This window comes from Oryx dammah, unplaced genomic scaffold (genome assembly GCF_014754425.2).
Source record: "Oryx dammah isolate SB20612 unplaced genomic scaffold, SCBI_Odam_1.1 HiC_scaffold_29, whole genome shotgun sequence".
Taxonomy (NCBI): Eukaryota; Metazoa; Chordata; class Mammalia; order Artiodactyla; family Bovidae; genus Oryx; species Oryx dammah.
The window spans coordinates 107,750,279-107,776,483 of record NW_024070213.1 but is presented as its reverse complement, the minus strand read 5'-3'; the positions used below and the strand labels follow the sequence as shown (position 1 = coordinate 107,776,483).

The 26,205-nt window shown below is 38.5% G+C and overlaps 1 protein-coding gene across 1 annotated transcript in view; it reads right to left on the bottom strand.

Moving 5' to 3' along the window:
* PAWR (pro-apoptotic WT1 regulator) overlaps positions 1–26,205 on the bottom strand; it is a 120,101-nt gene that overhangs the window by 19,433 nt on the left and 74,463 nt on the right. The window contains exons 2-3 of the mRNA XM_040234514.1: positions 24,278–24,409; positions 10,047–10,081 (exon numbers count right to left, since the gene is read on the bottom strand). Of these exons, the coding sequence (XP_040090448.1) occupies positions 10,047–10,081; positions 24,278–24,409 (167 nt within the window). The remainder of the gene's footprint in view (positions 1–10,046; positions 10,082–24,277; positions 24,410–26,205) is intronic.

Here is a 26,205-nt window from a genome sequence, read left to right as displayed (position 1 = left end):
AATAGGCAACACAATATTAATTAACAAAATTGGAGGGCTAACAGCAGCCAACTCCAAGACTTAGTCTAAAGCTACAGTAACCGTGACAGTGCAGTACTGGTAAAAGAAGAGACAGACCGAGCAATGGATCGGCGACAGAAGCAGGAAGAGGCTCACGCAAATAAGCCCCAACTCTCTGACAAGGAGTACACGCAGTATAACGGAACAAAACTGTCTTTCAACAAATGGGAAACAACTGGACGTGTGCATGCAATGAAAAATAAAACAAAGAACTTACACCCTTGACAAAAGTTAACTCAAAATGGATCCAGACCTAAATGAAAAGTGAAACTATTCATATATAATCCCACAGAAGACAACTAACATGGGAGAAAATGTAGAAGGCTCTGGGTATGCTGACGACTTCTCAGGTGAAACAGCAAAGGCACAATCCAAGAAAAACAGTTGACAGTTGTTGCTGTTTAGTCACTAAGACGTATCTGATTATTTTGCAACCCCTTGGACTGCAGTCCACCATGCTCCTCTATCCATTGCATTTCCGAGGCAAGAGTAATGGAGTGGGTTGCCTTTTCCTTCTCTAGGAGACCTCCCTGACCCAGGGATCAAACCTGCGTCTCCTGCACTGGCAGGCGGATTCTTTACCACTGAGCCTCCTGGGAGGCCATGATTGATAGCTGAACTTCATTAAAATTCTAAATATCTCTGCTCTGTGAAAGACAATGTTAAAAGAACAAGACAAGCCACCTGGAAGAAAATATTTACAAAAGGATATATCTGATAAAGAAGTATTATCCAAAATATACAGAGAATTCTACAATTTAACAATAACAAACCATCAGACTGAAAAATGAGCCAAAGAACTTAATAGACACCTCAGAAAACAAGACATACAGATGGCAACTTAGCATATGAGAAGACGTTCCATATCATCTGTAATCAGGGAAACGCAAATTAAATTCAGATACTGCTACACACACATTAAAATGGCTAAAATCAGGATCAACACTGGTGAGGACATAGAGCAACATTAACTCTTATTCACTGCTGGTAGGAATGTAAACTGGTACAGCTGCTTCTGAGACAGTTTGGTGGTTTCTTATAAAACTAAACATACTCTTATTATGGATCGTACTCCTTGGTATTAATCTAAAGGAGCTGAAAACATATGTCTACACAGAAACCTACACATGGATGTTTATAGAAGCTTTAGTCATAACTGCCAGAACTTGAGAGCAATCACATTGCCCTTTCCTAAGTAAGTGGATAAATAAACTATGGTATATCCAGAAAATGGAATATTATTCAGCGCATAAAAAGAAATAAGCTATTAAACCATGAAACAATATGGAGGAAATTTAAACTGTATACTACTAAGTCAAAGAAGCCAAGCTGAGAAGGCTATACACTGGTTTCAATTGTATGACTGTGGCAAAGGCTAAACTATGGAGCGTAGAAAGATCAGAGACTGAAATGATACCATAGTATCATTTTACATAGTGATGGAGACATGTCATTATACACTTGTCCAAATCTACAGAAGGTACAGCACCAAGAGTGAACCATATAAACTAGGGACTTTGGTTATGATGTGTAAGTTCCTCAACTGTAACAAATCCTCCTGTAGGAGGGAGGCTATCCACATGTGAGGACAGGTTTATATGGGAAACCTGTGTACCTTTTCCTCAATTTTGCTCTAAAAAGTTAGGGCAAAAGTTAAAAAAAAAAAAAAAAAACACATATGTACCATGGTACTTGAATTAGTCGATATCCTGTTCATAAAGAAGTCCACTTATCATGCACTTGAGTGTGATGATGACAACGTCAAAATGAAATTCAGGCTTCTAAATATTTACTTTTATGTTTTATTCTTACTTTGTCATAGGTTAGAAACAAACAGTTCAAGGACCACACTTTGAACAGCATTAAAAGAATGTTTAAACTCAAGACTTAAAAGAGGAATAAGAATGTGCAAATATGAAAGAGTATGTGGTCTATTGAGAAACAGAAAAATCCAATATGGCTAAAGCATGAAATGTAAACATAGGAGTGATAAGATATGACACTGGAAAAGCAAGCAGGAGACTGAAAACTATTTTAAGAAGAATTTCAACAAATGGTTTCTAAATTTATTCACTATATACACATTGGTATGTATATTTATCTATTTTATATTATGATTTATAGTATTATATGTGATTATATATATTCATATATAATTTATTACACAAATATATATGCAAATGAAATACTATGATTTAGAATATGGTATAATTAAAATATTATCTGTATCACAAAAAATAGAACATAAAGTGATGAAAAGAATTTTAAGTGTACATTTTAACTAAGGTTTTAAGTTTTCTTTGTTTTCACAAAAACTGACTATAATGTTTTTAACAAAGGTATAATTTGAAGATGCTTCTTTACTTCTGAGGAACTTATTTTAACTTATGAAATATAAAGATTCAAAGGTGCAGTTCTAAGATGAGCATGCATTTTTTATCTTTAATGGCTATAACAGAAAGAGATGCCTCACAGAGTTTTTAAATTTTTCACTTAAAAATCCAAAGCATCAAAAAATTTTTTTCTAATTTGTAAAACCAGATCTGATTTTATGTACCCTGCCAACTAAAAACACCACATGACCACCTTTGCATTTATATGCTTGGTTTGATATTCTCCGTAAGTTTCCCCTCACCAGACTTACTGACTTTATGAGTATTAAACTACATAATAAATTGTAAATCCATTTAACCATTCAAATTACAGTACTGTGTAAGATTTAGAAGGTAGTCAAACAAAATACACTTTCTTCAGGATACCTCCAGTATCAAATAATCATCTGATACACAGAACAAGGGAATAACAAGTTAGTAACTAGCACAGAGATGGGAATACCAGACCACCTGACCTGCCTCTTGAGAAACCTGTATGCAGGTAAGGAAGCAACAGTTAGAACTGGACATGGAACAACAGACTGGTTCCACATAGGAAAAGGAGTACATCAAGGCTCTATATTGTCACCCTACTTATTTAACTTATATGCAGAGTACATCATGAGAAATGCTGGGCTGGAAGAAGCACAGCTGGAATCAAGATTGCCGGGAGAAATATCAATAACCTCAGATATGCAGATGACACCACCCTTATGACAGAAAGTGAAGAGGAAGTCAAAAGCCTCTTGATGAGGTGAAAGAGGAGAGTGAAAAAGTTGGCTTAAAGCTCAACGTTCAGAAAACAAAGATCATGGCATCTGGTCCCATAACTTCATGGGAAATAGATGGGGAACAGTGGAAACAGTGTCAGACTTTATTTTTGGTGGCTCCAAAATCACTGCAGATGGTGACTGCAGCCATGAAATTTAAAGACGCTTACTCCTTGGAAGAAAAGTTGTGACCAACCTAGATAGTATATTCAAAAGCAGAGACATTACTTTGCCAACAAAGGTCCGTCTAGTCAAGGCTATGGTTTTACCAGTGGTCATGTATGGATGTGAGAGTTGGACTGTGAAGAAAGCTGAGCACTGAAGAATTGATGCTTTTGAACTGTGGTGTTGGAGAAGACTCTTGAGAGTCCCCTGGACTGCAAGGAGATCCAACTAGTCCATTCTAAAGGAGATCAGTCCTGGGTTTTCTTTGGAAGGACTGATGCTAAAGCTGAAACTCCAGTACTTTAGCCACCTCATGTGAAGAATTGACTCACTGGAAAAGACTCTGATCCTGGGAAGGATTGTGGGGCAGGAGGAGAAGGGGACGACAGAGGATGAGATGGCTGGATGGCATCACGGACTTGATGGACATGAGTTTGAGTGAACTCTGTGGGTTGGTGATGGACAGGAAGGCCTGGCGTGCTGCAATTCATGGGGTCACAAAGAGTCGGACATGACTGAGCGACTGAACTGAACTAGCACAGAGTGTGAGTTACTACACATCAGTGGGTCCTATGAATCTGTGGGTTCCATATTCACAAACTAAACCAATCCCCATGGAAGAAAATATTCGGAGTAAGGGAATTTCAGAAATTTCCAAAATGCAAAACTTATATTCATATAGCACTTATACTGTATTAGGTATTACAAGCATTCTAGAGATTTAAAGTATACAGGAAGATATGCATAAATTATACACAAATACATCATTTTACATAAGGGACTTGAGCATCCATTGATTTTGGTATCTTTGGTGGTCCTGGACCCAATACCCCACATATCAAGAGATGAGTGTAAACGTCTTAGTGTCTTTTAAATTAAAAGGTAAATACAAATAGAAGATCTAATATTTTCCTCCTGCACCCAACGTTATCTTGAGTATCACCCTGCCTTGGAAACTAGCTTAGACTCATTTAAAGGTCACAGGAAGTCATTAAAGCAGGGAAAGTCAGAGAATCATTTTAACAAAGTGGACTGGAAATAAGCAAAACTGAAGGCAGGGAGACCAGTGTGGAAGCTATTATAATCATCTATGTAAGAGATGATGATATCCTAGATTGGTGGGTAGGCACTAGAGCTACACAGGAAGTAAATTCAACAAGTTTTGGTAAATGACTGAATGTTAACGAGGTAGTGAGGGGTGGAAAAAAAAAAAAAAAAAGAAGGGTCAGAAGCAATGTCCAGATTTCTGACTAGAGTAAAAATGGATTTTGATACCAACTACTGAAATCTAGGGCTTCCCTGGTGGCGCAGACGGTAAAGCGTCTGCCTCCAATGCAGGAGACCCGGGTTCCATCCCTGGGTCAGGAAGATCCCCTGGAGAAGGAAATGCAGCCTACTCCAGCACTCTTGCCTGGAAAATTCCACAGACAGAGGAGCCTGGTGAGCTACAGTCCATGGGGTGGCAAAGAGTCAGACACGACTGAGCAACGTCACATTCACTTTCACTGAAATCTAAGTTTCACAAGTTTGCTTTTGAACATGCTGAGTTTAAGATGCTTCTATGGTATCTAAAAATATATATTTTAAAGTTGTTGGTTATATAGGAATGGAGCTAATGATTTGGAATCATCAGCATAGGTGTAATATAATAACTGAAGACATCAGAGTGAAAAAAATTTTCTAGTACAAATAAACAGAACAAAAATAATAAGACAAAGTGCTGAGTAACACCAACACATAAAGAGTAAGTACAGGAAAGGAACAACTACAAATAAAACTGGGAAATACCAGCAGAGTGGTAGAAGGAAACTCAAGAGAGTCAGGTGTCACCTAAGTTGCAGCATATATAAAAGAGAACTAGAATCATTGTAAAGGCCTCTTTTCACTTAAAAAAAGTCCACTCACCTGCATCAACCACATGACTATTCAAATACAAACTGCAATGCTGACAACTACAAATAAAGACCCAACATGTGGATACACCTTAATATGTTCGTATTTGCTTGATGTACATACAAGCTTAAAATAAGATTTCAAAAAGTTTAATCTATTCATTAAAAAACCCTTATTAGGCTTTATGCAAATGATAATATACAAATTCAAAACAAGGAATATTACTGAAAAAAATCAGTGATTTATCCCTACTATGTATTATGTTTGTAAAGAATACTGTCATAATTGTGAATAATTGTGTTACTAGCTCTTATTGCCAAATTTAGTTCTGTTTATTTTAAAAACAGAAATGTTTTAACTGATTTTCAGGGCTAGATATGTACAGTGCACAATACCCAGAATAAAAGATTGTTTTATTAACTCCAAAAAGATTGCAATGTTCTATTCAGGAATGTTAACACAAATCTCTAACTAATACACCTCCAAAAAGAATCCTCCTCTGCCCTTAGTTACAAAGTTATTAACCAAAATGTTCAGAAAAGGAAAAAGAATAAACAGTATTATCAAGGATAAACACCACCATTTACTGAAAATTTTCCCCCTCTGGGAATTTTCTGTGGGAAGAGTAGAAGGTGTTGTGTTGGGGGATAAAACATTGTTATTCTAAAACTACCATGAGGACAAGATTGGCAGCACCATGAGATTACAACTAGAGGAATTTTATGCTAAAATAAGATATTTTAAAGTTTCGCAATTAGAAGTAATAAGAGGCTCATGAGTAAAATCCTCCTTTTAGAAAGGATATCAAATATCCAGAAGTACTGGCTAAACTGTAACTTTCTTAAATAACCAGCAAGTGCAAGCCTAGCCTCAAATTGTAATATGTTCACTGCCTTATTGCCCTCCACCACTCCAGTCCTACCATCCTAACAGCCCCACCCGCTGTGTAGGCTCTCTCTCCCTTTAAACACACACACATAAACACAGCAACAGCTAAATACAAAAGCCACTTCTCAGACTCTATTAAAACTACAATACACATTCACCGTGGGAAACAGATAATATGATCAATCTCTCCAGTAACCCCAATAACCCAGAGACAACAGATGTTGTGAAAGTGAAAGTCGCTCAGTCGTGTCCAGCTCTTTCCGACCCCATGAACTATACAGTCCATGGAATTCTCCAGGTCAGACTACCGGAGTAGGTAGCCTTTCCCTTCTCCAGGGGGTCTTCCCAACCCAGGGATCGAGCCCAGGTCTCCTGTATTGCCGGTGGATTCTTTACCAGCTGAGCCACAATTCCACAATATATCAATTATTAGTAGTTCATAACCTCTTTGGATTGCAGATCCCTTTGAAAATCTGATGAAAACTATAGCTCTTCTCCCAAATAAGCATGATATTCTTTTATATAGAAATTTAGCAGCTTGTCAATAGAATTCAAGTTTAGAACACTTTATGTAAGAGATATTGTTTTATTATCATACCTTTTGTTATATGCTCTCCCTCTACTTGTTTAATATAAACAGGTAATATTTTTCCTATAATTATTAATTCTTATAGGTAATGTTTTCTACAACATCAGTTTAATGTCCGTATTGTAACTTTAATATATTACAGCATATACACTATCACTATCTCATTATAAATTGAAGTTTTTCTGTTAGGGGCTATCATACATGTTCTTTTCTGATATGTTAAATACAGTAAATTATCTTAAAGAGATCACTATAAACTTAACCAAATAAACATTCTATTATGAAAATTACACATTGGGGAGAAAAAAACCCCACAAATACATGACCACCAGTCCACCCTTTCTAAACCTTAAGTTTCAGAAACTTTATGACCCCCACCTCCAAATAATTTTCCAAAGTTATTGAAACATAGTTTTTTTTTTTTTTTTAAATATTGATCTCTTTGGCTGTGTTGGGTCTTACTCGCAGCACACAGGGATCTTCAATCTCTGCTGTGGCATGCGGAGCTTTTAGCTGCAGCGTACAAACTCTTAGCTGTGGCATATGGGATCTAGTTCCCTGATCAGGGATCGGACCTGCACTGGGAGCACAAAGCCTTGACCACTGGATCACCAGGGAGGCCCATTTAAACATGTTTTATAAAAAGGAGTTCAGTGAATATTTAAAAAATGTTCTAGGTAAACGAGTTGATGCAATAAACAGGGCATAACTAGAGTCACTGCTTAACAAATTCAATGCATCCTTGATAACTGTAAGAAAAAATTAATATTTAATTCACAATTTATAATAACACACACAAAATGGTCTTGTGGATGGCTTGTATCCTCTAAAGACTTTTTAAGTTTGTCTAGCCATATGTATAAGTTATTTGGTTTACTGAAAATATTTTCTAACATATAATGCCAAATATCTGTCCTTTAGCCCATTCCTCCTTTTTTTCATCCCCATTAATCAGCAGACACCCTCTCCAAGAAATATACATTCTCCAGCCTTTGTTGCAACTTGTTGACAGATTAATGAATGTAATGAACTGTTGATATACAATACAACAAATTCCTCTAGATAAGGCATTGATAAGTTCAGATCTAGATTTTGTTTGTTTTTTTATCTTGTGTCTGAGTTGCAAAGAGTTTGTGAATAATGATTAGTAACTTTAAAAATTTTTTGGTTTTTTTTAGTAGTATTAAACATGGCTAAACCTTTCAGAGTTGAAAAGTAACAAACCACATGTTCTAGGCTATGAAAATAAAAGAAGCAACAAGTGTACAAACAGGTCACAAGTAAAATAATGGTCTAAAAAGCTTAAAAATAAAAACATTCACCATGTGAGATCAATTTTTTCCTGATTTAACACAATGATAAATGGTAAATAAATGATCAATGGTAAATTAAGCTTTTGATGAAGATTTGTAAGGAAATTATTCCCCTGATGACTCTAACTAAAGAATGCAAATCTGAAAAGTGCCAATTATAATTTAAGGTGTATCATGTGAAGAGTTGACTCACTGGAAAAGACTGATGCTGGGAGGGATTGGGGGCAGGAGGAGAAGGGGACGACAGAGGATGAGAAGGCTGGATGGCATCACCGACTCAATGGACATGAGTTTGAGTGAACTCAGGGAGTTGGTGATGGACAGGGAGGCCTGGCGTGCTGCGATTTACGGGGTCGCAAAGAGTCGGACACGACTGAGCAACTGAACTGAACTGACTTAAGAACTAAATGTGTATGAATGATACAACAAATGTGGTATCATTACTGAAGTTCATTTTTATTTCCCAAAACAAAAACTGATAAAAATATTTTGGTTTGAGAACGTGGCTTGCAAATGGGCCAAATCAAAGCTTTTTGATTGACAACGCTTGCTAGCAAACAAAAAAAGATTCTTTCCAGTTTAAACTAGTCATGTTAAGTAAAAATTACCAAACAATGCTTACATGTTAGAAGTTTAAAGGAATCACAGGCTTCATTATACCTATATCAAAATTACTCAGGAATTAAAATGAAAGGCAGCAGCAGTGGCAAATATGTCAGATTTACTTACTCAGTCGTTGATTGAGTAAGCCTTCTTAAACATTGTTTTATCACTAAACATTTAAATCTTTTCTATTTAATAAGTTAGTAATAAAATTACAGCTCTTCCTATTCAATATTTTATTTATATACACTATAACATCCTCAACTTTTAACCATATATTTTAAACTTAACATAAAACAGAGGAAAACAGAGGTTGTCTTGCACAGGCATGTGGGTTCTGGAGTCAGGTTGCCTGAGTTCAAATCTGGGTTCATACTGACTAGTTTTGTAACCACAGTGAAATGATTCTACCTCTTTATCTCATTTCCCTCACCTACAAAGTAAAAGTAAATATTTTACCAACAGTACCTTCTTTATAAGATAACTGCATTCTGGCCATTAGAAGACTTGATAAGATTTACCGTTATTCTATAATTATTAGCACAAGCATGATGACCACATCTTCTGCAACTTCTGTCCTTCAACAGGGAGGGACATTACTACTTCAGGCATCTCTGTTAAATAACTTATCATACTTAATTCTGATCTTCCTCCTATACATAAGCACATACACTCAAACACATTTTCTGGTAAAAAGCATTATTCAATTGTGAACAGGTGGTGCTATGGACTTGCTCTGGTTTGAATGCTTGTGTCCCTCCAAATTCTTATGTTGAAACCCGAATGTCCAATGTAAGGGCACTGGGAGGTGAGGCTGCGGGAGGTGCCTAGGTCACAAAGTTGGAGCCCTTCTGCACCTGTGTAAGAGCACTGCCGCCACAGAGCTCTCTAGCCCCTCCCACTACGTGAGGACACAGTGGCGAGCTGCTAAGTCTGCAACTGGCAGGCGGGCCTTCCCCAACAGAACCGGACCAAGTTACCCACCCTCTCCATCACATGAGGTCACAGAAAGCAGGCAGTTCTCTGAGAGTCAAGAAGAGAACCCTCATCAGAACCAGACCATGTTGTCACTCTGACCGATTTTGGACTTCACAGCCTCCAGAACTGTGAGAAAATAAATTTCTATTTTAGCCATCCTCTATGGCATTTTGTTATGGCATTCCAAGCTGACTAATACAGCTGTTATACTTTTCAGTGTTTAAATACACAAGTGAAAATGACTCTAAGTTTTCTTTTGCTAAGTTCATCAAACCTTTACAAATCCATGTTGTGTGCAGTTTTCGGACTGCAGAGTATATGAGAATAAGTTGTGGTCTGCCTACAATGCAGTTTCTTTTTAAGAGGACAATTATACTTAGGTCTACAATATGTTCTTAGTCTTAAGGATTCTTACCTTTTGTATCTTCCTGAAACTGTTCTAGATGGCTCCTATAAAGTAAAAATAACAACATATCAGTTTGGGTATGTGTAAAAGCACACACAATTCCAGGTTATATAAAATAATCGATAGAGAACGTTGGAACAATTACCATTACTTTTAAAAATTCATATTGCTGATCAAACAAAACAATATCCTACATTTGATTTTTCAGACAAAACCAATCACTGTTTAAAAATTATATCTTTAATTTGGAAACATTCTAAAAGCTTAGAAAAAAATTTTAAAGGGTTATCATTCATCAACCAATTTAAACATTTTTGGAAGTCAGGCATTAAAAAACACAACATATCCCCCTTCTAGTGTCTTCTATGCCCTCAGTTTAAAAAAAGAAAAAAAAGCAGGGCGGGGGGGTACAATTCACCACAGACATAAAATGATTAATGTTTATTTTTTAAAATAGCTAAAAATAAAAGGTGAGAAAATATTTTTTATGCTGACTCTAAGCTAGACCTGCCCCGCAAAAAGATAGCTGTTAGTTATATCAAGCATTGGGGAGAGAAGACTATTGTTGCTGTTATTTAGTTACTAAGTCATGTCCGACTCTTTCACAACCCCATGGACTACAGCCCACCAGGCTCCTCTGTCCATGGGATTTCCCAGCCAAGCATACTAAAGTGGGTGGCCATTTCCTTCTCCAAGGAATTGTCCCAACCCAGGGAACAAACCTGCATCTCCTGCTTGGCAGGCAGATTCTTTACCACTGAGCCACCAGGGAAATGGGAAAAGTATGTTGCCTTGAAACCAACAGGGCAGTCTTCTGCTGGTTGAAGACTCTGTTTTGTCTTCTGCAGGTTCATTTTAATAACACAGTCAAAAGTGGGGCTTCCCTGGTGGCTCAGATGGTAAAGCGTCTGCCTGCAATGCAGGAGACCCAGGTTTAATCCCTGGGTCGGGAACATCCCCTGGAGAAGGAAATGGCAATCCACTCCATTATTCCTGCCTGGAAAATCAAATTGATGGGAGGAGCCTGGCAGACTACAGCCCATGGGGTAGCAAAGATGGACACGACTGAGCAACTAACACATAGTCAAAGTTAAATGGTAAGTCTTGATTAACAGGTTACAGATCAACGATACTCCTATAATTTTTTTAAAAATTTTTTAAATAAGTAAGTCTTTGACTCTGCAACCCCATGGACTGCAGCCAGCCAGAGTCCTCTGTCCATGGAATTTCCAGGCAAGAATACTGGAGTGGGTAGGCATTCCCTTCTCCAGGGCATCTTCCAGACCCAGGGATCAAACCCAGATCTCCTGCATTGCAGGCGGATTCTTTACCATGTGGGCCGCTAGGGAAGCCCATAAGGTGATCAGATTCCAGCCTGAAACAGCAAATACTCCATGGTATAGTAAAGAATGTATCAATGTGGAAAAACAAGATAGAAAACCATACAGTTATGAGTAAGACTTAGATTCAAGCTCCAACCAGACAGGCCACCCAGTAGCTCTGAGACTGTGGTTAAGTCATTTAACTTCCATTAGTCTCAGTTTCTTCATCTCTAAAATAGGAACAGAAACAATGTCTACTTTACCAGGTTGCTGTGGGGATTAAATGACGGAAGTGATCAAAACAATTAGCAAAACTCCTTTACAACAGGTTAACAACTTAAAATTGACAGCAAAGGTTTTTTTAAAAAACCTAGGATGTGGAAAAATCTTTAATGAATTTTCTGAGCAGAACTTTAATAAATCTGACTTAATTCCTCCAAATCAATAAATTCCCGTTACTACAGCCTACAAGCAAATGGCATCCCACCCCAGTATTCTTGCCTGGGAAATTCCATGGACAGAGGAGCCTGGCGGGCTCCAGTCCATGGGGTCACAAAGAGTCAGACAGGACTGAGCACACACAGCACACACAGCCTGCATCACTTATTTAAATATGACTTTATCACATTTTTAAGTAACGCAATAAAGGGGCAGCAGGGGTCTCTCACCTTTGATTTCTTTTTCCCCAAAAACCTCAGTATAAACAGTATGCGATAAATATATATATTGACAACATATAGAAATAACTTCCCTGGTAATCTACAGTTACAGAAAAAGCATCACCTTGGAATTAAAAAGTTGTCAAAAGCAACCAGGTGATACGATACAAGAAGTACTCATGTGTGTGGGCCTAGCCCTTTAATAGGATCACCCTGGAGGAGCCATGGTCCAACAGCTGGTTCAAAGACATTTTACCCTCCTCTGGGCACCAACTGATCTCATAGCAGAGACAGTAACAAAAGCCTAGCGAGTCAACTTTAAACAGTTTCTTATCTACTTGTCATTAAACTATGAGACCCTAAAGATAAGACAGATGAATCTTTGTACTCTAACACCAAACATGTAAAACAGAGCTCCTATTTATAAAAATATGATATCTCTAAGTGAATAACAACAAAGAATATACATTAAAAAATCTAGTTTTTTAAAACTATTTTTTAAACCATAGTTACTAGATTAAAATGTTTAATCCTGGTTATTTAGATAAAGCAGAAAGAAATACTAAACTTATGTGTATACACTCAAAGTAATGATTTCAAATGCAACTCTTCCCCTTAAGTTTTATAAGCAGTATTCCAACTAATATTTTATCAAGGTTTTCTTTCATAATATTCCCTAATCTTATTATATATGAACTAAAACTTTAGGCACAGACCTTAAAGGATGTCCATCTAAATTAAATATGCATTAGAAAAGATGCTAATGACACAGTAAGGTCCAAAACATAAACACCTCTCTCTGATTTTGGTTATAACTGAAATATTTCAAAAAATGACATCAGCTTGAGGCCATGGCACCCCACTCCAGTACTCTTGCCTGGAAAATCCCATGGATGGAGGAGCCTGGTGGGCTGCAGTCCATGGGGTTGCTAAGAGGCGGACATGACTAAGCGACTTCACTTTCACTTTTCACTTTCATGCCTTGGAGAAAGAATGGCAACCCACTCCAGTGTTCTTGCCTGGAGAATCCCAGGGACAGGGGAGCCTGGTGGGCTGCAGTCTATGGGGTCGCACAGAGTTGGACATGACTGAAGCGACTTAGCAGCAGACTACTTCTTACTGCAATGAAATCAGCATAACTGCTAAATGAAAAGAGCCTCTGCTGCATTTACGGATTTGTGTGTAGCTGATATACTGACTGTAATGGTATGGAAACCTGGCAATAAAAAATATTTCTGAGGCTTCATGTAGGCATTTTCCCCTTATATGGTAGAAGTAGAGATTAATACACATTTAGATTAGAATTTTAATATGTACAGAAATGTGAGATGCAGGATGTTTTTAGCAGCACTACACTATAGTGGCATGATACTACTGTTACACTGCCCCACCTATAAATGACTTAAAAGTACCACTGAAGTATACTATTAATAATAACAAGTTGTATGTTACTAATTTTTTACATTTCTTACAGCTTTTAAGAAAACTAGTCACTTAAAAGGCGCTTCCCAGGTGGCACAGTGGTAAAGAACCCGCCTGCCAATGCAGATGTGGGCTCAATCCCTGGGTAGGGAAGATCCTCTGGAGGAGGAAATGGCAATCCATTCCACTGTTCTTGCCTGGAAAAATTCCATGGGCAGCAGAGCCTGGTGGGCTATAGTCCATCGGATTGCAAAGAGTCAGACATAACTGAGCAAGTGAGCACACAGTCCCTTAAAACATACCTCAAATTTTACAGTATTTTCTCTACAACTTGTCTGGTACAACTGATAAAATTATAAACTCAGACATACTTGACCAAACTACTCCATGCTCAAGTCCAAGATATGTAAACAATCAGATTTAAGTCTATTTCTATATAACTAATATTCAAGTTAAGATTCTAATGCAGACCAACACTCAAGCTTATTGCTTACTGGCCAGATTTGAAAACTGTTTTTATTAGATTATACATTTTGTAGCTAAATGTTATTTCACAGTGACTCTGGTAACCAAATTTCATTGCTTAACAACCAAATGTGCCTCAGATCAGACAGACTACATTAGTGTCACCAGAGATTGAGAGGGGTGGCAGCCTGCTTCTCACGTGTATTCAAAACTGATATGTACAGATAGGAGTTTAAAGTCATCTTTCGCCCTGACAAAAAGACAAAACTAAAATGTTAGACAGAGGAAAAAAAAAATCAACACCTATAGTGCAGTGTAACAGTCCCTTACAATTTTGAGGAGGAAAATGCTTGATGCTTCTACATGTTAATATACAATTCTATACAACTATAAGCCTCTATGTGCCCAATATGCTACTGGAGATCACAAGAGTCCGAAATGCAGTACTTGGATGCAGTCTCAAAAACGACAGAATGATCTCTGTTCGTCTCCAAGGCAAACCATTCAATATCACAGTTATCCAAGTCTATGCCCCAACCAGTAATGCTGAAGAAGCTGAAGTTGAACGGTTTTATGAAGACCTACAAGACCTTTTAGAACTAACACCTAAAAAAGATGTCCTTTTCATTATAGGGGACTGGAATGCAAAAGTAGGAAGTCAAGAAACAACTGGAGTAACAGGCAAATTTGGCCTTGGAATGCGGAATGAAGCAGGGCAAAGACTATTTTAATAGAGTTTTGCCAAGAAAATGCACTGGTCATAGCATACACCCTCTTCCAATAACACAGAGAAGACTCTACACATGGACATCACCAGATGGTCAACACCGAAATCAGACTGATTATATTCTATGCAGCCAAAGATGGAGAAGCTCTATACAGTCAACAAAAAAAGACCAGGAGCTGACTGTGGCTCAGATCATGAACTCCTTATTGCCAAATTCAGACTTAAAGTGAAGAAAGTAGGGGAAACCGCTAGACCATTCAGGTATGACCTAAATCAAATCCCTTATGATTACACAGTGGAAGTGAGAAATAGATTTAAGGGCCTAGATCTGATAGATAGAGTGCCTGATGAACTATGGAATGAGGTTCATGACACTGTACAGGAGACAGGGATCAAGACCATCCCCATGGAAAAGAAATGCAAAAAAGCGAAATGGCTGTCTGGGGAGGCCTTACAAATAGCTGTGAAAAGAAGAGAGGAGAAAAGGAAAGATAGAAGCATCTGAATGCAGAGTTCCAAAGAATAGCAAGAAGAGATAAGAAAGCCTTCCTCAGCGATCAATGCAAAGAAATAGAGGAAAAGAACAGAATGGGAAAGACTAGAGATCTCTTCAAGAAAATTAGAGATACCAAGGGAGCATTTCATGCAAAGATGGGCTTGATAAAGGACAGAAATGGTCTGTACCTAACAGAAGCAGAAGATATTAAGAAGAGGTGGCAAGAATACACGGAAGAACTGTACAAAAAAGATCTTCACAACCAAGATAATCATGATGACGTGATCACTAATCTAGAGCCAGACATCTTGGAAAGTGAAGTCAAGTGGGCCTTAAAAAGCTTCACTATGAACAAAGCTAGTGGAGGTGATGGAATTCCAGTTGAGCTATTTCAAATCCTGAAAGATGATGCTGTGAAAGTGCTGCACTCAATATGCCAGCAAATGTGGAAAACTCAGCAGTGGCCACAGGACTGGAAAAGGTCAGTTTTCATTCCAATCCCAAAGAAAGGCAATGCCAAAGAATGCTCAAACTACCGCACAATTGCACTCATCTCACATGCTAGTAAAGTAATGTTCAAAATTCTCCAAGCCAGGCTTCAGCAATACGTGAACCGTGAACTCCCTGATGTTCAAGCTGGTTTTAGAAAAGGCAGAGGAACCAGAGATCAAATTGCCAGCATCCGCTGGATCATGGAAAAAGCAAGAGAGTTCCAAAAAAACACCTATTTCTGCTTTATTGACTATGCCAGAGCCTTTGACTGTGTGGATCACAAGAAACTGTGGAAAATTCTGAAAGAGATGGGAATACCAGACCACCTGATCTGCCTCTTGAGAAACCTGTATGCAGGTCAGGAAGCAACAGTTAGAACTGGACATGAACAACAGACTGGTTCCAAATAGGAAAAGGAGTACATCAAGGCTGTATACTGTCACTCTGCTTATTTAACTTCTATGCAGAGTACATCATGAGAAACGCTGGACTGGAGGAAACACAAGCTGGAATCAAGATTGCCGGGAGAAATATCAATAACCTGAGATATGAAGATGACACCACCCTTATGGCAGAAAGTGAAGAGGAACTAAAAAGCCTCTTGATGAAAGTGAAAGAGGAGAGTGAAAAACTTGGCTTAAAGCTCAACATTCAGAAAACAAAAATCATGGCATCCGGTCCCATCACTTCATGGGAAATAGATGGGGAAACAGTAGAAACAGTGTCAGACTTTATTTTTTTGGGCTCCAGAATCACTGCAGATGGTGACTGCAGCCATGAAATTAAAAGATGCTTACTCCTTGGAAGAAAAGTTATGACCAACCTAGATAGTATATTCAAAAGCAGAGACATTACTTTGCCAACTAAGGTCCGTCTAGTCAAGGCTATGGTTTTTCCTGTGGTCATGTATGGATGTGAGAGTTGGACTGTGAAGCAGGCTGAGCGCCTAAGAATTGATGCTTTTGAACTGTGGTATTGGAGAAGACTCCTGAGAGTCCCTTGGACTGCAAGGAGATCCAACCAGTCCATTCTGAAGGAGATCAACCCTGGGATTTCTTTGGAAGGAATGATGCTAAAGCTGAAACTCCAGTACTCTGGCCACCTCATGAGAAGAGGTGACTCACTGGAAAAGACTCTGATGCTGGGAAGGATTGGGGGCAGGAGGAGAAGGGGACGACAGAGGATGAGATGGCTGGATGGCATCACTGATTCGATGGATGTGAGTCTGAGTGAACTCCGGGAGATGGTGATGAACAGGGAGGCCTGGCGTGCTGCGATTCATGGGGTCACAAAGAGTCGGACATGACTGAGCGACTGAACTGAACTGAACTGATAAGCCTCTATATTTCAGGAACCACAAAGACTTCCGAGCAAACAGTGATAACTTAACAATTACTATAACTGTTAAAAAGTTGACAATTTTAGTCTAAATGTGGGGGCGGGGGAGAAGAAAGACTTTCAGTATCACTGAAACTGCTTATAAAAAATACAAATGTTAAGACTATACTGGTCTTTAAAGTTTCAAAGACGATGTAATTAGACCTTCAATAACTCCAAAGTCTATTATACTACTGATTTAAAATATACTTTTCCTGAAATAATCTTCCTTGCAATGGGATGGTTTATATTACAAAAGGAAAGGGGAAAGATCTATGTAGAGCTTAGAAAATGTTGGCAAAGCAAATTGGTTTATGTAAGTTTAAATAAAACATTCCGCTTCATTCAAGCTTACAATGCTCAGTAAGGAAATTCCACAAACATTGTCTTTACAGGTGCAATGGGAGATCACAATTTGTAAAGTATGAACAAATATAAAAGCAAATGTGAAATAAGATCAGACAAATACTGGCCCAGTAGAATATAATAAAATAATACTGAAGTTATTCAAATTTATTTGAACCCCCAGTAAAACTATGGTATACCACGTTAAATGACTTTCAGGACTATATTAAAATACCTATAGTGGTTGGTATACACAATATATTGATACTAAGGATACAAAGTTGAAGATGAATGAAGAATGGAATATCTGTAAGGTATAACTTACAGATGAATAACTTAAAAATGAAAATAAGAAAACCGAACATAATGTACATACAGCAGGGGAACTTGGCCTGGTATGAGAAATCAGAGCCTGAGCAGAACGCCGAGAGGCAGACAAAGCAGGAAAGGGAAGTCAGGGTATCAGGCCTGAGGAGAGGTCAGAAAGGGAGCCCCATGAAGGGATACTGAGAGCCCCACACTCAAACAGAGTGTGAGGGCATGATGGTCATCCACAGAGGAGGGTGGCCCAAAATGGGGGTTTTGCCCATAAGGGTAAAGAAGGTATTCCCTCAAAGAGGCGGCCTGGCATGGAGAATTCACAGCCTGTGTAGGGTGCGGAGAGGATCTCTGTAGGGAGTGAGCAGGGGAGATGTGCTAGAGCCCCAGTAAATAGGATGAAGAGAGCATCCAGAGTGGAAGCCTGGCCTGGGTGGGTCAAAACCCAATCAGGTTGACAAGGCATCCCCAGGGAGGAGTAATCCAGCATGACACCTCAGTCTGCGCAGGGCAAAGACAGATCTGAGAGTGGAGCAGCCCTCATGGGACGGCAGGAGCAAAGCAGGGTGAGCAGGGGATCCACATGGGCCGCGACCTGCTACGAGGTGTCAGAATCAAGCAGGGCCAAGAGCGTACAGTACTCTGCAGCCTCACAAGGGAACGGCCAAGCCTGAAGAAAGTGAAGAGTGTTCATGCAGAAGGTAAAGCCAATATGTGACGTCAGAACCCACATGCAGTGAGGAGGGGATCAGCACGCGGAAGGAGTCACAATGGGAGAGAGGTCACATACAGGGGAACTGAATAAATAAGAAAACATATCAAGAATAATGTGAAACAGGTTACCCAATGTCAGAAAAGGGAGTTACGAGTACTAGACTAAGCCTTGCGATATCGGATTACAATTGGCCATATTGGTATAAATTAGTTTCAATATCTACATAAATAGATGTGGCTAGCTAGATAGGTAAGTAAGCAGCCAACAGATATGTGTACGTATGTAGGTGCATATAGACACACAAAGTAGGTCTGTACATTCAGAGGGACTAGGAACGGTGACACCTCAACAACATGAACACAACTACAGCCCAGATCTTGGCTTCATAATATCATTTTCAATAAAAGGAATCAGGGCTCCTTAGAGGCACAGCTGCTTTCAAGGCTGGAGTAAGAAAGCTCTAGATGAGTCTGCAATACCTTATTACACCAGAAAACAAAGTATTCTAAGAAAGATGGAGATGCAGCAAATGATACAAAAGGTTACAGGGGCTCCCACTGGCCAAATCTGGGATACTGTGAATATTAAAATAAACAGTGATGGTGTGGTAGAGCAAACTCGGAGATAGTGAAAGACAGGGAAGCCTGGTGTGCTGCAGTTCATGGGGCCGCAAGGAGTCAGACACGACTTAGCAACTGAACAACAAGGAAGAATAATGACCCTCAAAGATGTTCACATCTTAATTTCTAAAACCTTCGAACATATTAGGTTACACAGCAAAGGGAAATTAAGGTTGCTAAACAATGATCTTAAACAGGGAGATTATACTGCGTTATCTAATGGGCCCACTGTAATCACAATGGTCACTCAAAGTGGAAGAAAGAGGCAGAAAGTCAGAGGGAGATAGAGCAAAGCAGAAAAGTCACAATTTTGACTTTGAAGAAGGAAGAGGGACAAGGAATTCAGGTAGCTGCTAAGAGCTGGAAGAGGCAAGGAAATGGATTCTCTCCTATAGCATCCCAAAAGGAACGCAGTCCTGATTTTATCCTTTGATTTCGGTCCACAATTTTACCGGTCCAATGAGACTGCCAACTTAAAAACTGTAAGTTGATAAATTTGTGTTGTTTTAAGATACCAGATTTGTGGCAATCAAGCTAATACAGATTATAACAAGGTAAAACCCATCAGATAAAATGGGGGGTAGTGAGTTGCTACAGAGATACAGATATAACTAGACAGACCAATGGGTGCAGACAGTAGAGTGTCTGATGGAGACGAAGGAGTCTACAGGCTCGGAGAGCTCAGCCACAAACACTCATGGAGCAGCAGCAGGGGGGCCTGGCAAACGTCGCCTAATCACACGATCAAAGTGATCAGCAGCAGCAATGGGACAAATTAAACCCATGGGTCACCTGATAGACTACACACTGAGAGAAGCACAGCGTCAATTCTGTGATAATACACAGCAGGAATCTAACCAGAAGTAAATATCAGATAACCCAAACTGAAGGTCGTATGACAGAAATAAATGATCTATAATCTTTAAAAAATGTTAAGATTAAGGAAGCTAAGGAAAGACGGATCAAACTAAAGGACCCTAAGGAGATACAGCAACTAAACAGAATGTGTGATTCTGAACTAGACCCTTTGCTGTAATTTAGGATATAACTGGGACAACTGGTGAAACTTGATGGTATCTGAATAAACTAGATGGTAAAAAAAAATGTGTCAATGTCAATTTTAATTTTCTATCTTGAAGAGCTATGTTGCAGTTATGCAGAAGATCTTCTTTGCAGAAAACACACAGGGAAGTATTGGGTATAATAAGGCATCAAGTTAGCAACTTACTCTCAATCATTTTCAGGGGAAAAAATAATTCTCTACACAGTACTTGTAACTTTTCAGGTAGCCTGAGAATGTTTTAAAAGGAAAATCAATAAGCAAAGAAAGAAGTAAAATGAAATTCATAAATGCCCTCTCATAAAATGCTCTTGATTACATAAACTGATAAACTTTTCTTTATAAGTAATTTAGGCAATATGTTGAGAAATTTTTAGTCTTAAATATGCATTATAGGGAATTCCCTGGGGGTCCCTTGTGGCTCAGCTGGTAAAGAATCCACCTGCAATGTGGGGGACCTGGGTTTGATCCCTGGGATGGGAAGATCTTCTGGAGAAAGGAAAGGCTACCCACTCCAGTATTCTGGCCTGGACAATTCCATGGACTGTATAGTCCATGGGGTCGCAGAGTCAGACATGACTGAGCAAGTTCCACTTTCACTGGTGGTCCAGTAATTACAATTTTGTGCTTCCACTGCAGGAAGAACCGGTTCAATCCCTGGTGGGGAACTAAGATCCCGCAAGTCATGAGGGATAGCTAATAAATAATTTTTAAAAACTGTTCCGACCTTTGACCCAATAAGCTTATCTCTGGTAATCTGGCCAAAGAAAATAATTCAAAACAAGTTCAATTTACATAGATGTTACTTTCAGTAGTACTTATAATAGTAAAAATGTTTAACCACTGAGGAATCCTATTAATGGGAAATTTGTGTCAACTACTATTCACATTAAAAAAGAAAATTCTATGCCAATGAAAATAATATATAAAGAGATTAGAATAACATGAAAAAATGTTCATGCTCTAACACCTACAAAGAGAATTTTGGCAATATCATCAAAATTACAAACATGTATTCCTTTTCACTTAGAAATTCCAGTGCTAGGGTTTTATTCTACTGATTTATGCACACATATACAAAAGACTGTAAGTTTCTTACATATTGAAAGGTTTTTACCACTGCATTGTTTGCAGCATCAAAAACTTACATGTTTCAACTAAATGATCAAGTCAGAAAAATTATGATACATCTATAAAACAGAATATTCTGTGGTTACAAAAAAGATAATAAGGAAGCTCTTTATGTACTATCGCAGAAGTCTCTCTACAATATTAAATGAAAAGAACAAGCTGCAAGAGTGCGCCTAAAATTAGGAATATGTATATTATACACACACACACACACACAAACATAAACTTGTTTCTGGACTGCCTTGAAAAGAATGTACAAGAAAAGAAAGCACTGCTGCTGCTGCTGTTGCTAAGTCGCTTCAGTCGTGTCCGACTCTGTGCGACCCCATAGTCGGCAGCCCACCAGGCTCTCCCATCCCTGGGATTCTCCAGGCAAGAACACTGGAGTGGGGTGCCATTTCCTTCTCCAAAAGAAAGCACTAGTTGCCTCCAAAGAAGGTAACCAGGTAGCTGAGAGAGACTTTTTACTATTTTTTCCTTTCTATGCTTTTTGCATTTTTTAGCATGTGACAATATGTTTCCTTTTAAATTAATTAAGCCTAATGTTTAAAATTTAATAAACAATTTATAAAAATACATAAAGAAAGGTACTTTCCTGTCTTTCACATTTTCCATTGATCCTGTATTATTTAATCAGAGATTTAATATATTACTTTGAAAACTGACAGGATTAGGCATGACCACCTAGGAAAAAACATGGTTAAAATGTGTAGAATCATAGGTAAAAATGAAAGAAAAAAATTTAAAGGCTTATATTTTATTACTACTACTCCATATTATTTGAAAAAAGCCAAACAGAAACTTAAAATACTCTAACCTTTCATAACGCATACTATTACCCCAAATCCATGTTCCCATTTCATTCATTTCAAAAAATCTGTTTCACTGAATGGCTAAGATTCACACGTGCCCTGTATACTCAGCTGTGTGGGACTCCTGGTGACCCCATGGACTGTAGCCTGCCAGGCTCTTCTGCCCATGGGATTTCCCAGGTAAGAATCCTAGAACGGGTTGCCATTTCCTCCTCCAGGGGATCTTCCTGACCCAGGGATGGAGCCCGTGTCTCTTGTGTCTTCTGCACTATAGGTGGATTCTCGACCACTATGCTACCACATAGAGAATACTAAGAAACAGTCTTTCTCTCTGGTCTGTTCAAAAAAAAAGCAAGCCTTAGAACAACCAATGAAGACTTCCTTGGTGGTCCAGTGGTTAAGAATCTGCCTGCCAATACAGGGGACATGGGTTCAATCCCTGGCCCAGGAAGATTCCACAGGCTGCAGGACAACCAAGTCCATCCACCACAACCACTGAGCCTGGGCGCCCCAAGCCAGTGCGCTACATCAAAAGAAGCCTCCACAATGCGAAGCCCCTGCCCTGCAACTGGAGAGGAGCCTCCACCGGCCACCACTGGAGAAAGCCCTCATGCAGCCATAAATACATAATATAATTTTTTAATGCCAGTATTTTCTATTCATTGTTTTTAAAGTTGGAATTATAAATGAAATCTATCCTGTCTTAGAGTAACAGAACATATGAGTTCAGGTAGTAATTCAGAGAGAGGCCAGCTATGTGGACAGAAGAGTTCTTATTCCCATTCCCACTTCAGTGTGGCAGTCTGCAATCCACGGGAGACTCTCTACTTCTCTTTCATCCTAAGCACACAGCCTGAAAAATAGATACCTAAAACCATGATCACCAGTGAGTCACATCCTAATTGCTAATGAAACAAATCAAAATGAGAGAAATGAAGGGTAGATCTAGGAAGAGACTAGTAAAGCTATAGGAAAGAAGTTAAACTGCAAGAGATCAGATCAGTTGACACTTCTCCGTATCTGAGTTTAAACCTGGGAATAAGCTAAACACTAAGCTCCCCAGCTTCGAAAGGGTAAGGACTTCATTCAACAGAAATAAATCAGCTCTCTTTCCAAAAGTTGCTGCCTGATGTTAAGTGACATGATCAAGAACTGAAACCAGGTCTAGATTCTTAATCTAAATGCTATACTGTCTCTATCCTAACAAATTAAGCCTATTTCTTCACCTGGAATATGTACAGGCTTCATTTCAGCTTTGTTGTGATACACAAAGGATACAAAGATAGTTTAATATAATAGGGTACTACTTCTCCTAGTAGTAGCAACTGCGATACAGAGGAACAGACAAACCTGCGTTACTCTACCATTCACCACCTCAATATCTGCCTCGAAGAGAAGAGCAAAGAGAAATCTTGCATTCATATCCAAACCACTTCAAAACATTTTGCCTCTTTCAGCTAAATACCTTCTATTATAACCCTGCAAGTTAACAGACAACCTTATATTTCATCTTTTTTCATCAATAAAACAGGGAGATGCATGTACTGCTTGTAAATCCCCTTTAAAGTGGTATCATAATAAAATACATTAAAAAAAATCAAATGCTGAAAAGACAACACGGCAGCTTAACACCTCAAAATAGTGTCAAATTAATTTAAGATTAAATATACACAGATCATTCCCAAATGACAGTTTGTATGGAATGATTCTGCAGAGCAATCTGCTTTAAACTGAGGCACTCCAATGCCAACATCTTCCAATTCTCTGTGCCACAAGAAGCCAAGACAACAGCTAATTTGAAACTGACCTAAATTTTCTTTTAAAAAATATAACTACACAGAAACATTGATGTATCTGGCAATCCACAATACTACATATTGTGTTTTATTATGTTTAAACATTTCACTTAGTAGAAACTTGTTATTCAACTCTACTTGCTATGCAAGTCTAAAGCAAATATCAGCTAAAAACAGAACTGTCTGCTAAACCTTACTTCTTTAAGAGCAAAAGAGCTAATTACTTTTCCTGGTTATTTTCACAATGGATACTGTTTAAACCTGCTTGGTTAATCAGTAAATATTCATTGATCAGGATCTAAGGACCAAATACTGCTTATATCAAAAGGTATTTAGACATAAGGAAAATGCATAGTTAAATTCATTTAAAGTACTTCAGTGGAGCTGATGCAATTAAAATAAAATTGGAAAAATTATTATCAGTAACTTAAAAAAACTATTGTTAAAATAGCTAGTGACATTCTAGAACTTCTAAATACTCACTTGTAGCAGGTAAGAACTTCCTGGATCTAACAAGCTTACAGCCTCATTTTGCATTGTGTTCTGTTGTGTAATCGCATCTTCTCGTTTCCGCTCTTTCTGCCCAGCTTCGTCATCTTCATATTCATCTAAGCACTGAAAGAAAGAACATTTTTCATTTTATTTCTATATAATATTAATAAAATGTTTTAATAGTATGTGAAGATAAATTTGATAACAAATAGAAATATGGAGCATTCAGAAACTACACAATAAAAGTATTCAACAACAGGTGCATTTAATTCCTATAAACTAAATTATCTGCTTAAAAGCCAAACCTCCACATGCACACCCCTGTCAACATCTTTTCTTGAGGTTCTCACTACTAGTGACAGGGTCTGCTTAAAGCTAGGGTTCATTTATTCTCTATCACTCTATCTTCAAGTAAATGGACTGTGTACCTTAAAGCACTTTTTGGGAGGGTAATACAAGATACACCACACAGACACAGAATGTAGAATCTAATGGGAAGATGTGTACACATGTGTGTGTATGGGCACAGATAACTCAACAATAGTGGCCCTTTTTCTACCTTAGTAGTACCTATGAGTATTTTCACGTCAAGAGTAAATCTTCAACAAAAGACTTTGTAGAACTTGTAACTTTAAAAATGAGTTTAATTTGGAATTGCAAATACAGAAAAAGAATTTCAGATGATGGGAAGAGCATATGAGAAAGCTTGCATGAAAAAGCACTGTTTAAAAAATTGAATCAACACCTACATTATCTACCTCCAAGCTTTGTACATGGGGGGAGAAAAAAACCACAAACAGAAAACAAAACTCTATCCATTACACCCAATGTGAAATGGTGGTCATCTAATCCTTGTAACTGAACACATTCTTAACCAATACAGTGCCTCTGTGTGTTCTATAAGAGACAAAAAATAAATAATCTCTCTGCAGGCGCTCTGAGATATACCAATGGCAGGATGGCAGGAAAGGCAATAGGATTTACACATTGTACACAGAGAAAAGACTGAAGCCACTGTGCAAAGCAGGGGTCACTAGAGCTTACGGTATAGGAGGACACAGAAAGTCAGCAGCACATTCACAGACACAGGGGCCATGGGGCGGGTATGGAAGAAGCATCTGCTGAGATGCAGTCTTAAATCAAGATGTTATGAAGAGAAACCTGGGGGACGGAATGGAAGGGATGAATTAAAGGAAACAGGTAGGTTGAAGATTCCAGAAAATGCTCAGGATCCCTCCTGTAATGCAACTGAGTGTGTTCAGGTGTCACCTGGCCCTCATCTCCTCACCCTGCGGGAACTGGGGCTTAGGTAACTGGTACAAGAAATATGATAAGATTGTGGCTGCTGCTATTGCTGTAACAAACTGTTCTTGTTCTGACCCAGGAGACTAGTGTCTTCTACCAGGATCCATGAGCCCATAGGAGGCTAACTCGTTAGCCTGTGAGAGGCTAAGATCTCAGATCCTTTAAAGTTCTTGACAGAGGCGAGTAATGGAAAGGCATATGCTCTGTTCACAAAGAAATACAGATAATAAATAGCCTTAGAAGTCTGCACTTTTTGTTACATAACATGGAAAGATGTTCTAGTGATACAATTCCCTGGAATATAAATGAAACATGATCAAGACTGACCTGGGGCAGGAACTTGTACCAGCAATTCAGAGTTCTGATTAATAGGGGCAGGGACCAACAGTGGAAAGACTAGTTACACAACACAGTAGGCAATGTGGTCCTATGAAAAATGATCTATTTGGGAATTCCCTGTAGATCCAGTGGATAAGACTCAGTGCTTTCACTTCTGGGACCCACATTAAACCCCTGGTTGGGGAACTAAGATCCCACAAGCTATGCAGCAGGGGCAAAAAAAAAAAACCCAAAGATATATCTGAGGTAGGAAACAGACTCAATAAAAGAAATCT